Consider the following 15,114-nt stretch of genomic DNA (forward strand, 5'->3'; position numbering starts at 1 on the left):
GTTTCTGATGAGTAGTTCTCTAAAGGCTCTTTGCTGAATGGCATCTTTGTTTCAGTTTGCGATGAGTATTTCTCGAAAGGCTTCTTTGTTTCAGTTTGCAATGAGTACTTGTCCAAATACTCTGTGGAGAAAGGCTTCTCTGTTTCAATTTCTGATGATGAAATATCCCCTGTGACAATTATCATGGATTGTAAATTGATTTTATCATGATATTCTCACAAGAAAAATTATATTATCTCTGTTATTTTTACGACCAAATGAATTTATTATGTTGCTGTGAGCCATTACCCTTATTATCATGACAACCATCTTATAGGATAATAAGTTTGGAAATTAAACTTTGAGAATACTTAACTAAAAAATAGAACTTTTAATTTACAATGTACTAGTTGCTTTTAAGTTGTATAAAAATATTCTTATCATTTTTAAGTCCATAAATTTCGCAGAAATTTAATTATAACTTAGAATTTTGAATTTTACAAAATAATAAATCAGTACCTAAGAAAATAGCTTTAATATTTATGGTCTAAAGTTTGAATTTTGGAAGAAGTTTAGAACTTACACAAATATTCATTTGAAAATCCAAAAGGCGAAAAACTTGACTTATTCATACGAAATCAAATATATCATATTTCTGATAAATTCTGATTAGTACCCGACCAACATGACCCAGCTGAAAATATCTCAGCAAATTTCATTGCCAAAATATCACAATAACAATAATTATTGTTGATTAACCATTACAATAATTTTTCCCAATGCGAGAGTATATTCTCCCCAATGTTTTTAAATTCCAAGTAGTGTACAAGACCAAAAAGGCCAGAAAAAAAACAAAAAACACTTGTAAAAAATTTGTTAAAATAATTGATAATTAGAAAAGATTAAAAGTAGTAATAGAAGTCATATGAAGACCGTGAAGATCCATAAATGTACATAAAAGATGGATTATTCAAAATGTTTATTTATTTGAAATTTTCAAACAAATAAAAAAATGATAATTGGAGGACTTTGAGAGAAAATTTCTTGAATCACTAAAAAAAATCATATAAATGATATCAGATTATATTTCTTTTTGACAAGAGCACTATCCTTTATTAATCACATAAAGATGATACAACTTTACAACAAAAACAAAATAAAAAATAAAACTAAAGAAATAGCTTTTCACCAACTGCCAAATCATTCAATTGAGCTCCCTTTTTTGCCAAATTCAATTGAGATATAAGATTATATTTCTAAATCATTTAATTAAGGTTTTTGTTTTTTAACAAAAATTGGGTATTTTTTGATCATTTTAAAGAGGGCAAAGTTGACCCCTGGAACTCACCTCTTATTCCGCCGAGTCCAAACAGACTCGGTTGTGTCCTGAAACATTGATTCTTCCATTTTTTTTCTTAGTTGGCAGAAAATGTAGGGGAGAAAGTGAGACAGATTACATTTGCTGCATTATGATCTTGAGGAGAGGAGAGACTGACATTTGCACTCTCTCTCTCTACCTGGCACAACCCCGGTTCCTATTCTTTGTCAAGGTTACCTTTTTCATTCTAAAACTTGAAGTGAAATTATATTTGCATCGTTGAAAATTAGAGAGCCCTAGTAAGTACCATTTTCTCATCTCTTCCCGATATTACCAGGAAAGAAAAAAAAAAAGGATCATATTTACTAGATTGATCATAAAAGCGGTCAAATGATCACAATTAATATTTGAGGAGGTTCATTTGGGTCTTTTTTATTTCATTAAGGTATCTTCTAAAAACGTTTGAAAAATTTATCAGATTGCCCTTGATCTGAAAAGAGGAATAAATAAGGTTATTTTAATAATTTGACCCCTAGAGGCCCCAATTGAATAACAAAAATACCTCGAATTGTTCTAGATAACAAACAATGAACATAAAGTTTAGGATTAGTAATGACAAATAACTAGGGGTAATAAACAATTTTGTTATTAGATAAATACAGCGTATTAGGGTCCCAAATGACCCTAGTTGTTCTTCAGTACTAATCCTTGTTCAATATTTGTAACCCTACACAAGGGGAGGGGTATATTCCTCATTCAATCGGGGCCCTTTGGTGTGTTAAATTATTGAAGTGCTGTAATTCTTCATCCTTCCACTTCTTGAACGAGCATAATTTAAAAAATTAAATTAAATTTTTCTTAAGAGGTACCTAAGTGAAAAAAACGTAATATAATGTAAGGGGTTTTAACCTCTTAAGTGATCTCCTAAAAAAAGTACCCCCACCCCCACAAAAAACAATATAAAAAGATAACTTCTATAACATTCAAAGAGACGCAGAATAACTTTATCTAAGGAAGCAACAAAATTAAATTGTTTAAAAAATAGAGCTTACCAGTTTCCAAGCCCATGGCCACCCAGGGATGCTTGTACCTCTCTCTGGTTCCAATTGTATGGTGCAGAGTCCGACTAAATCCTTTCTTAAGAAATTCTTTTTTATGAGATTCATATACGATCCGACCATCACTCACATAAGCTACTTCGACTTTTGGTATGTGTTCGATTTTATAATGGTCATGTCCACCGTCACGTCGCAGCTTTGCTATGAACTCCTCTGGCATTCTTCCAAATAGCAGATATTCAAGGGAAGTGAGGTGCCCCAAGCTTGAATCGAACCGCATTAACCTGTCACAGCCAATGATATGGAGGTTCTTGAGCTGTGGCATGCAGCCCTCTTCCATGACCACCAATTGTTCTAATCTTTCCAAGTCCATGAGAGTTAGATTCCTTCATCTCCCATTATGTATCCCATGTATGCCTTTACAAGAACAAGCTCGCTACAAGTGGATCACGGATTAGGGCAGAAGAAAATAAGTGTAACTCTGTCTGGCTCTTATGGTTACACAACCATGGTGGCAAAGACGCTTTTATACATAGATGAGTTAGCTGTGATGGGCACTGAGAATAATATCCTATGTGTAAGTTTGTATCATGTTCAACTGAAACCATAACCAAACTTTGAAGGCTCGTCATTTTTATGATGGATGTCCATATGTCGTATCGTGCATTGTCAAACTCGATCGACAATTTCTGTAGTTGGATCAAGTTCCCTAGCTAGCTCTGTGAGAACAGTTCCTTCTGCTCTTATAAATTCTAATGTTCAGAGGTTTGTTAAACCCCCCACGCCGACATTAATCTTCACGAGCTGATCAGTAGATGGGGCTCTTTCTGGATCAAGCCATTGAGAGATTGTTTCCATCTTTAAATCACAATCGTGACAGCCAACTATCAGGTGGGTTAAATGCTCTAGATTTGAGATCTCTTTCCATCTTTAAATCACAATCGTGACAGCCAACTAGCAGGTGGGTTAAATGCTTTAGATTTGAGATCTCGTTAGGCAACGATTGAAGGTTGCTCCCCTCTAGCATCTAATATTTCAAGACATTGCAGGGAATTACCAAACCCTCGAATTCCAGTGTTTTTTAATCCTAAATACCGACTAAATTCCCTATTTCACCGGGTAGCACATCAATTTTACAGCCTTCCATTTCCAACACTCTTTAACAATTTAAATTGAGATATACTTGATTCAGAAAAAGGATAGCTAACAACATAAAAAATGAGAAGAGTTCGAAGTTACGGCTTAGATGTGAGTAATGGAATGCCCTCCTGGTACTCAACAACCGATCTAGATGCATGGTTATGAAATGTATTTCGGTTCTTGGGAATAGTATTTTAAAATGCGGGATGCAGCTAAAAGCGTCGGGGGGCCGATGCGGCTAGATGCGGGTGCATTATGGCGATGCAGTTCATAAATATAAAAAATTATAAAAAATCAAAAAAAATGGTTAATGCATAACAAAAAATATGGAGGTGATATATGTGATAGTAGGTATTAAGATTATTTATTAACTCCAAAAGTATTAGTTGTCGGAGATTTTGTATCCACTATCTCTTGATAGAAATTAAAAACTAAAAACTAACTTCATAAAACATGTAACAATCAACAACCATAAACACAAATCTGCAACAAAAAACTTTAAAGCTACAAATTTTATAAACTCTTTAATCTTGAAAAGAGTCTATGAAGTCCATGAAGTTCTTCAACTCGATTTGTAAACTTTTATAAATTTATAAAAATGTTGTAACTTTACGATATCAGAGCATTTATGAAGATCAATAAATTTTATAAACTCATTAATTTGTAACTTTATTGTATTAGTCCATTAAACTCTTTAAAGTTACAAATTTTATTTGAAAAGTACTAGGAAAAGTTTTTCGATTTGTAACTTTTAATCTTTATGGGCATTTAGTTTGTAGTATTTTGTATTACAAATTAAAGAACTTCAACAAATAAAATTTCCACCCAAAATTTTTTTTGATTCAATCGATTCAGTAAAACCCATGGATGTGGCTGAAAAAAGTTGTTTAGGCCGTTCAATACTCTCCCAAACTCTTCCCCCCATTTTCAAAGGTCAAAATGATCTTATTGCCCCTGTTCGAGGGCTACAGTTTCGAAAAAAATGGTGTACAGATTATGCGGCCTGATGCGGTCGATGTGGGATGCGGCTCTGATGCGGAGGGATGTGGCTCTGATGCGGGCGCATCTCTTCAAGCCGCATATGTGAAAGAGTGCAATGCGCTAGGTAGCGCAGAGCGCTTGATGCAGCTGCATATGCGTCGATGCGGCCGCATTTTAAAAGCCTGTTTGGGAAAGCTACAAGTGAGAATTTCAAGTGCTCTCCTCCAAGCAAGTATTTCCAATGGTAGGATAGCCATCACACCCGCAACGATAACAATTGCGAGGGGTAAACCATGACAGATACTAAGAAATTCTTTCGCGACTTCTTCAAATTCTTTTGCGATTTGATTTCTCCCAAAATACTTTCTTACAAAAGAGGGTCCACGCCTGTGAATAATGTAGGGCCTGAAGCATATGTACATGACATATTGCTTCGATATCTGCAGGTATATCGCTCAGTCTGGTTGTCAAAATAATCCTACTTCCAGAATGAAAATCGAGCGTAAGAACTTTCACCAAGTTCCAAACATCTGTACTCCATACATCATCTAACACAAACAGAAATCTTGTCTCTGTTAAATATGACTTCAGGTACATTTGCAATTGTTCCACGTCCATGTCCTCTGAGACTGGAATCGCACATTTCAGCTCTGGGGAAAATCCTTTACTATCTCTCTCAGCAAGTCTAGCTCCCTAAACGTTCGTGTCACGGCCACCCAGGAACAATGATCAAAGTGATTCTGGTTTCCATTCGTGCACCTTTGTCAAAGTGCTCTGTAGATTTGTTTAGCTAGAGTGGTTTTCCCAACGCCCACCATCCCCATCAAACAAATTACCTCAGAGTCCTCGACCTCCATTCAGTAACCATTCGTGCACCTTTGTCACATCTTCATCGAATCCGATTATATCTGCTTCCTCAATGGATTGATCAACTATGCGGCAACCTTCCCATATTATCTGGACCTACCCCAATTTCTAGTTCCAAGGAATTCAATGTATCTCTCTGATCTTCAATGTCAAGAACTTGTGGAACAAGCCGTCATAACCTTCTTCCGAAATGGTAGGATATAATCAGTCTACGGATGCGAGATCCACCTTCACTATTCATTCGAAATATGAATTCATCCAAGGCGTCTACAGCAGGGTCTTGATATTTTCGTTTCTCTGCAATCTCAGAGAAGGAATTCATGGATCGTAGCTGATTCCTGAGCCAAACAAGATCACCATATGGGGACCTTTTTCGAAAGGGGAGCAGATCACCCAATTTCTATATCCATTTCAGCTTCCCAAAGAGTTGCTGTTCTTCTTGGGTGAGTAGCTCATCCAATTTCTGCAAGAACAAAATGGTCGCAGAAGCCATACTCTCTCTCTCACACCCAAAATTTGCAGAGGTCCTAAATCCAAAGCATGGAGGTAATTATGTCACTCAAGAGAAAACTGCATTTCTAAGGTCGTACCAATATTGATCAAAGTAGAGCATCTTTGTTTTATTAGAACTTTGAAGCAGCATAAAACTAGGCCATATACTCACAAAATATCCTAGATATGGAGAAAAACCACCAGAAACCCTACAGAGAGAGAGAGAGAGCTAAAGCAATTCTCAAGAAAAAAACAATATAAAAACAAATTATAAGAAAAGGCATGTTTCGAGTAATAATTCTACACAAAATATCCCTCTGATATGAAACACAAACAACAAAAGACAAAAGAAAAGTAGAAAGAGAAAATATGTTGTGCACCACAACTGAATTTTATACACAAACTTACACTCGTAACAACAAGAATCTGTTAAAATGAAACGTATCTTCAAAATTAAATTAGAAGGAAATGCTCCTTCAAGCTTAGTCTCCTCTGTTGCAAATATTAAACCCAGTCCCTTCTCAAACCCCATTCAATCATAAGAAGATCCTTCAATATTTATAATTAAAAATCCAGAACCCCAGTACATGAAAATGCTAGTCTCTAAAATAAACCTGAAGATCAAAACAATACTAAATCCGGAACCATTTATTTCGAAATTTCCCAAATACATTACCCTCATAAACCAAACCCGTAAGTTCATCACATGCGAAGCTTGAATAAGCCACATACAACCACAGTCATCACAAAGTCAAATAAAACCCATAGTTTGCCCAAATATAACAATGAGCACAAGGTTCAGTCTAGAAGCTCCAAGGCACCATCAATCACGAGAAAACCCTAACATACGTAAAATCAAAAGACATCATGGATCGCCAAAAGCATATCAGAATGAATAGGGAGAGAACAAACCTCTGATATATATACATAGAGGAGGGGGGTCAATTAAAATCGCGAAGAAAGCATTCGAGTAGGGATAAAATGGCAGAAGAAACAATCAACACTTCACACAGGACACTAGCCTTACCTAACGGAATATATACAGTTATAAATGTGAGAAGCAAATACCTCGAGAAAGATGAAGAACACAGAATCAGAGCTCAATAGCAAGGATCGGAGCTCAAGAAAGAGATCCTGGGTAAAGAGAGAGAAAGATGAAGAAAAATTTCATTTTGAAAACCTTGAAATATCAATAGAGTAAAACCCAATTCTATAATATCAAATCAATTTCATCCTTGAGATTTAATCAATTTCATCCTTTCAATTTTTAAATAAATAGTCAAAACAAAACATTCATGAAACATCACAAAGGAAAAATATCTAAAAAAAAATCTTAGCACCATAGAAATAACATACCCAATTAATAGATAAGCAACAATCATTCATAAAAATATGATGTTTGCCTTTATTCAGTGTTATAGGGTTGTTGTTCTATGAAAACCTCCAAAATTTAAAGCAAAGCTACTCGACTTAAACAGAGAGAGAAGGCATCACACTAGAGGCCATAGGGTGGACAGGGACAAAGGTAAAAAGTAAAAACCTCGTTTCAGTAATGGTTCTTCAAGTGGGAACTTCCCCTTTGAAGATCTCGATTTGAGTTCCCTCTAAATCGATCGAATTTTTTTTAAGCTTAAATCGGAGAAGTTATACGATAATAGGTAAGTTACCATTTTAGCCTACTCACTTTTTCTTGAAAACAACTTATTGTTATTAAACACGCCCTTAGCATTCAACGAAGAAGCTGCATGAGTCGGTCAGACGTTGCATTGTAATCTCCCCAAACGTGCCTACCCTCGTATAATGCTAAAGCTAGGTGGATGTTTGAATATTTATGATTTTATTTTATAAACATTAATCCATTCTTTTAACAAGTGGACCATATTTTATAAGACAAGTCAAATCTACATCATCCAATTAATACAGAGCATTATAACCTTATATCTTATATAAACTTTACCTTTTAAAATATCATATTTTTTAAAAATTTTATGTAAAAATTTATAGAAAAACATTGAAAAGTCTCTCAAACACATCACATGGAAAGTGAAAGGATGCACCTCTATTCCCATTGGATAAGGCTACATCTTACAACCATAAAATAGTTTTATTTTTAATATGTATATTTTTATTTAATAATACATATATTTAAAATTTAGAGCATAGATGTATTTTCATATGATGCACAAAATAAAAATTATAAAAAATAATTTAAAAAACCAATGTACCTCTGAAATATTTAAGGGAACTCTACTTATTTTTCTTCAAAATATTTTTTTTATTTTTATTTGGTTATTTTTATTAAAAGTTTATATGCATGCCAAGTTATAAACAAATATATTGTTTTTTTTAAAAAAAGGCAATTATTTTGTTGTTGTTGGATGCTGCTAGTTTTAATCCAAGGGTGCTAGGGCATCCTTCAAGCATCCGGATCGTGTGGAAATTATACTATCCCATAAAATTGGCTGCTTTGTGCACAAACCGACCAGAATTCACATTAACTAGATCGTTTTTGGCTAACGGGGCGGTTTACCGAAATATCAGGCGTTATAACTATCAAAACGGGTGTTATGAGAAATGGAGCCGGTATTTGATGCAGAAATGGACCCGCGACCCACGGGTTCCACTTTGATTCAATTTTCTTATTTTTTCAAGGTTTTTTATTATTTTACGGTTAATTAATGATGAAATAATTGATCTTAGTATATAAATCAAATATTTACAACCGAAAAAACCTCAAAAATATAATTTTTGAGCCCCTTTTTTGATGTTCTTCACGGTATTGAAAAGGTTCCGCCCAACGATCAATTTTGAGCTTGTTTTATATATTTCTCTGTCAAAAGTTTGGTCTTTTAGAGATCAGAGAGTTCTTCATAAGATCCCAATCCTAATTTGGTCGAAAGAGCAAATTTGGTGCTCGATTTTTAGTGTTTAGGGCTGCAACTCAGAGTTTCAGTTCTGAGTTCAAAAACGTCTGCCCATCTATGGATTTTGGGCTCTTTTTTTATTTTTTTTCTCAACCAAATTTGGTGCCTTTTGGGGATCAGAGAGTTCCGCACAAGATTCCGCTCCTAATTTGATCGAAAAGATCAATTTTGGTGCTCTATTTTTAGAGTTTAGGGCTGTGACACAGAGTTTTAGTTTTGAGTTAAAAAACGTCCGCCCAACAATTGATTTTGGGCTCATTTTTTTAATTTCTCAGTAAAACATTTCGGCCTTTGGAAATCAGAGAGTTCCTTACAAGATCCCAGTCCTAATTTGATCGAAAAGATAATTTTTTGTGCTCTAGTTTTAGTGTCTAGGGCTGGGACTCAGAGTTTCAGTCCTGAGTTCGAAAAATTCCGCCCAATGATCGATTTCTCCGTCGTTTTTTATTATTTCTCAATCAAAATTTAGGCCTTTGGAGATTAGAGAGTGCATCACATGATCACAATGGTAATTTGGTTGAACTAAGAAATTTTCGTGCTTCATTTTGCCAGAAATAAGATCCTGAGAAGAAAAATGGTGAAGAAATCAAGTACGAATTTCTTGTGACTTTTCATTTCATATTTTTATAATATGATTTTTTAGTTGCTTGAGTAATTTTTTTAAAATTATTTTGCTGAAAAATAATTGTGCAGAAAATTAACTTTTAAATTTGAAATAATTATATTCAATTTTATCTGATTAATTTGTAATTTTCATGGGAAAGAACTCTGATTTTTTAAATTTATCTCCAATTTTGTTTTAATGCTATAAAATCTAAACTTGCGGCATGTATTTTTTCTTTAATGACTAAATCTAATATTATGGTAGTATTTTTTATTTTCTTTTTTGTTAATCTGTTTTTTTCTCAATACTTTTATGATGTTTTTTTTTTAATGTTAGAAAGTAAATTTGTTCCTTTGCTTAGATGCATTAATATGCAATCGGGTGCCGTTCCTGTAGACATGGTCAAAAAGTTGTGTTGCCTGTATTGTTATTGATATAATCGTAATGCTTAGAAACTAAATAATGAGATTTTTATTTATTTATTTATTTATTTTAGTACTCTCATGAACTTGGCCTATTGAATATTGATCTCTATATATCACTTTTTCCATGAGGCTCATCATTCTTCTACATAAATTTTAGATGATATCTTGTGACATAGAGCAAGTCAATTCTACTGAATAACTACACTGACATAGTGCATCACTAACATAAAAATGGTGATTATGGCGAAAAACACTCATCAATTTTTGTAAAATACATCCAAATAATATATAAAAAATTATAAAACAAACCAACATTTTTTAAATTATTTTTTTAAAAAAACTTAAAATTGTTTTATATCCCTTAATTGTACACCCAATTTTGAGAAACTTGGCATCGCCGGACTCTCTCACTCGAGTCCTGAGTGGGCTTGGCGAGTCAAGGCACACTCGTTACACCCCTGCTGTTCTACAACCACGCCTAAAACTCCATCATCCTTACGGAGGATGCAAAATCTTTCGACAACACTTGGGACTCCATACTCCTCTCTCACTCGAGTCCTAAAAAGCTTCTCGTTTAATTTACATGGCATCCCTTGAATTCAACGGTGCGAGTATTTTGGAATGGCAGTGACAATAGATTTTGTTTAAAACCCAAAGCTGAGTTTTGGCGTCAGCCCCCTCATGTAATGATCAGTGTTCGATTGCATTAACTGGCCGTGGAACTTAGCCATGGGCCGGGTCCGAATAACCTGGAACTGGTCTGGGTAGTCCCGAGCTGGGCAGGTCTTGGCCGGGCAAAAGAGGGGTGTAAAAATATCAAAAAGTCCCATAAAATGGGAAAAATATATTTAAAGTATAACTAAACAAAATTCATCCAAATGAAATTAAAAAGGTAGTAGAAAATGGATTTTGAAAAATTAAATTTTTAAGGGTATTTTAGAAATGATTCGAAAAAAAAAGAAAAATATGAAAATAAGTATTTATGACCAAATTAGAAACAATAGAAAACATTCAAAACTCTACAGTAACCAGGCCAGGTACGAGTCGACCGGGCCAGTTTTACAAACACTGATAATAATCTAGATTACTTTAGATCGGCCGATTTGGGGAACGTAATAACTAGAAAATAAACGTAAGGTGGATAGTTGAAACCAAGTGATTCTAGACCATTGATCTAGATCAGGTGACACCGATTCAATTTCCTCCGGATAAAAGCCAATTTCCGAAGACTAAACAATCTGATACTTTAGTAATATTTCTTCATGCTACTGCAGGCGTGAAATGTCCACTTACTCCCTTGCTTTGAGTGAGCTCTCAACCTCAAGTTAAGGGGCTTAATTTAAAATACTTAAAGAAATTATGCCTCCACATTGACATAGAATTATCCCTTTTATCTAAATTTTTTTTTAAAATTATTCATCTCAAGAATTTTAAGTGCTTTCCAAAATTTAGATGAACCAAATAATGCCACAACTTTCTCCTGCAATATCTCACTAATAAATAAGGAAAAAGTTCATGTAAGGTTGAAAGTTGAAACCTAGATTAAGGTACACCTCAAAAATCCATCATGAAAGGTTCTTTTAATATTGGAAAACCCTTTAATTGATCGAGATTTATAAATCTAAAAAGCAAAAAAGATTTCGAGTTCTAAAAATAGTGTATTTTGAAAAAAAATTATCTGGACCTTCCAGTTTCAAGATTTTCAAGCGTTCATAGATCTATTTGATTTGAACCAGTTTTAAAGTTTAAAATTTTATAATTAAAGATGAAAATAAATTCTCAAGCCATCCTAATAAATTTTTACACTAAAATTATATTTATGATAAAATTTGAACGTGCACCTTGATTTGATTGTCTAAGATTGCAATGTCATACAAACCACACCCATTAAAAAATGCCACAATTTGGAGAACCAAAAATGCTAAGAAACTTCGCAAGTCAACCATAGCAATGTGGTTGGATATAGCTTAGCTTTTTAAACTATTTGTTGAATTTCAATGACTTGTGGGTGTGTACTTGCCTTACGACTTTGACCAACAAAAAATATAACTAAATTTGAATTAGAAAAACAGTTGGAAGGCAACCACCATGCATTCTAATTGGCTATTCAATGTTGCGGGTTCAATCGCCTTTCATACCAAACCATTACAAAAGTTATGTTAAAGAAGAGAAGCAATAGCATATAATTTTTTTTTATTTTGTTTGAATGTCAGCAATAGCATATAACTTTCTTTCATTGCTTAAATTGTTTTTTTGGGTGATTATCATTGCTTAATAGAATCCATCATTGAAGTTTTCTCTAACGTTAGCAATAGTATATATCATTCTTTCATTGCGTGACATATCTTTTGGGTGATTATCATTGCTTAATATAATCGATCAATGAAGTTTACTCGAAGGATCAATCTACAATAAATCACCCTCTCATGTATTCCTATTATATATATATATGTATGTGGGGATAGTATTATCCTCCACAATATAGAGGAGTACATGCAACACTTCCCACTTTTCATGTCCCTGATCTTTCCATCCTCTCATTTCTCAAGCCTCTTAGTTTGATTCATTTCTGAGGGAAACTGCGATTCAAGTTGTCAAACGCTCCCTTAGGAGAATTGAAATACTAGTTTCTTCATTATGTATGTTACTCGACCATTATCACACTCTTTGCAGGCTGCTAAAGATGGGAACTTGGTGGGTAGCCAATTTCTTGGGCCACCGGAGGGTCCTTTCTCCGGCTACCTTCTCCTCCGAGACTGTGGGGAAGATTCAGTTGTAAGCACTTGCTTCTGGGGACTATGCGAGGATACGAAAGTGAGGGAGTTGCCCTTTCCACAGGACAAATGCATTCGTATGTGTTACACTCAGCAATATGGACCGCAGACCGTTTTCATTCACATCGATCACGCCTTTTTCATCCCGGTCCTCGGCCAGCCCTTGTCATCTAATATCTACTATGCTGTCAAAGAAAATGGCAAACATAAGGGGTAAGCACTCGACTTATCTTTTTAGTGAGAGATTTCTCTCCCGTGTTTCAAACTGAACAAAGAAAAGAAAATTCTGTCTAAATTTTGTTTCTGAATCTCAATTTCTATCCCTAACTGCAGGGACAAAAAATTCTTTCAACAAAACTTTAAAATGTCGTACATTTTTCTCCATCTTTTAGTCTTTTCTGTTTCATAATTTGTATTCGAGTATTTTCTCAAGTTTTTTCCTGGCTATTCTTGCTTTCTACTTGTCGCCGAACATGGATGGGAGCTAAATCAATGAATCACCATGGGCAGGTTGGTGTGTACTTCTTCACAGGACGCCGAGAAGACAACCTTCGGCTGCTGTAAATGTGTGAAAGACAAGATTCCATGTCCTTTCAATCCTGATAATATCTATCAACATATCAACGTTATTCCTAAGAAAAAACTTTTTTGTAAAAGTTATACTAGCAAGTCTGTAGCATCAGATGGCTACCCACCGCTTTTCCTACGAAGGAATGGGTGGACAAGTCACATTTCAAAATCAAAGAGTTTGAAATTGGATCGAGCCGAAGGCATGAATTCTTCTCTTCGAGCACAATTTCCCCCTTGGGATGCCGCAAACCCCGCAGAAGAGCCGATATGCATCAAAGTAGGGGAGTGGTACTGTCCTTTTATCTTTGTTAAGGAAAAAGGGGGGCTTGACAAGCCAAAACAGCAATTGAAGGAGAGCATGTATTATAAGATGAGCTTGGAGCAGCAATGGGAGGAGATCCACAGTTGTAAAGGATTTGGAGGTGGAACAGTTATGGTGGATACAAGTATTAGGAGTGAAGAAGGTCTCTTACTGGGAAAGGAGGCAACATATGAAACACAAGACCATGAGAATGGCTTAGTGTGGTTTGAAACAAAAGGAAAAAGTGGTGTGCAAGGAGGACTAATGGGAATAGGCCTGAGCAAAGTAATTATGGAGAAGATAAAATGGGACCAAAATATAATTGGAAACGGAGGGGATAAGAAGGATGTGAGAGTGGAGAAGGTCCTCCACCCTAGTCATAAAGGTCAATGGACCTTCTCATTATATGCCTTGGTGGAAAGGTATATGTTAAGGAGAATGGATGAAAGCTTGGTCTTCAGCTATATTTTCAGGCATCCCTACCAATTGAGAGAAAAGTGGGAATAGCCATGGTAGCCTCACCTTCTTAATCCCAACAATAAATCGAATATCAAGTGTTCCTATTTCTATGCATTACGTGTTAAGATGACTTTTTAGAGTTATGGTTATTGTGTAGTGCTTGTTTCACAACTATTATTTTAATGTGTTTCTTTGTGTGGTTGAGATACATGATATCTAGGGAGACTTTCGAATGTAGTGCTTGGTTTGGCTTGTTAATGTATATCTCCATTGTTACTTTAGAATGAAATGTTTACAGCCCTTGGCTCATATTCATGTGCCACCAACTCTCTTTTCAAGCTGATCAAAGTGCTCGCATTGTATGCATACAGTTTGTATCCTATTATACTCTCGAAGGGGTATACTCTATCCATTTACTCCCCTCGGTAAACCCCATCTAGAAAATTATGACTAATTTGTGAAAACAAAAATTGCTTTGGAGGCCTTACAAGCCAAATCTAATTCTCTCTCAAATTGACAGTTTAAAGTCGGTCTCTGACAAGTCATTATTGTTGAAAATGATGCAAAATAATAGGAGTTGTGGGTCCGTGTCTTTTTTATCTCTTTCTCACTCAAAGTAGATGTGAGGGTAGTTATGAGTCATGGGTAGTTATCTCTCTATATCTCTCTATGTTAGTGGCTATTAGTGGGTAGTTATTTTGTAGGGAGTTATCTAATCACATATGTTTGTGGGGAGTTATCTAATCATGTAGGCTTTGTAGGTAGGTATCAAAACACAAAGGTTTGTGGGTAGCTTCAAAATTGTTGTAATAGGCACCATGTAATGGGATAAGATGTAACATGTGGATGCAACCAGTAGATGTAACTTGTGTGTAACCTATGGACGTAACCGATAAAATGAGATATATGTGAAAAACCTTGTATGTTTGTGATTATCTCTCAAAGAAAAGAATGTGTACTTCCTTTTAGTAATCAAATACTTTAGACGCACCCACACATCTTTCCAAAAAGTACCAACAGTGATATCAGCCCTAATCCAAAAATTTCCATCATGGTATCAGAGCGTATGTAAAATTTCAACAATTATATGGAGAATTTTTGGAGCTCCGAATCATGTTTTTCCTATGAAATTTTATCTCAGGGATAGTTAAATAAGGTTGTTTTTCACAAAAAAAAAACAAAAAACAAAAAAAAAAAAAAAAAAATCTCGCTATATTTTATT

At 34.8% G+C, this 15,114-nt stretch overlaps 1 protein-coding gene and 1 long non-coding RNA gene across 2 annotated transcripts; one reads left to right on the forward strand and one right to left on the reverse strand.

The window, feature by feature from the left end:
- Positions 1-4,365: 4,365 nt before the first annotated feature.
- LOC148780206 (uncharacterized) lies at positions 4,366-7,465 on the reverse strand. Its single transcript, XR_016042533.1, has 2 exons — positions 7,376-7,465; positions 4,366-5,870 (listed from the first exon to the last, which is right to left on the reverse strand). It is a non-coding gene; the product is annotated as an uncharacterized LOC148780206 (long non-coding RNA).
- Positions 7,466-12,259: 4,794 nt separating this feature from the next.
- Positions 12,260-14,214, forward strand: LOC18427551 (uncharacterized). Its single transcript, XM_020663260.2, has 2 exons — positions 12,260-12,775; positions 13,073-14,214. Exons 1-2 carry the CDS (start codon positions 12,426-12,428, stop codon positions 13,938-13,940), a joined length of 1,218 nt encoding a protein of 405 aa, XP_020518919.2. The 5' UTR covers positions 12,260-12,425; the 3' UTR covers positions 13,941-14,214.
- The last annotated feature ends 900 nt before the right edge of the window (positions 14,215-15,114 follow it).

Source organism: Amborella trichopoda, chromosome 10, assembly GCF_054954075.1.
Source record: "Amborella trichopoda isolate Santa Cruz 75 chromosome 10, AtrichopodaSantaCruz75HAP2 v2.0, whole genome shotgun sequence".
NCBI classification, from domain to species: domain Eukaryota; kingdom Viridiplantae; phylum Streptophyta; class Magnoliopsida; order Amborellales; family Amborellaceae; genus Amborella; species Amborella trichopoda.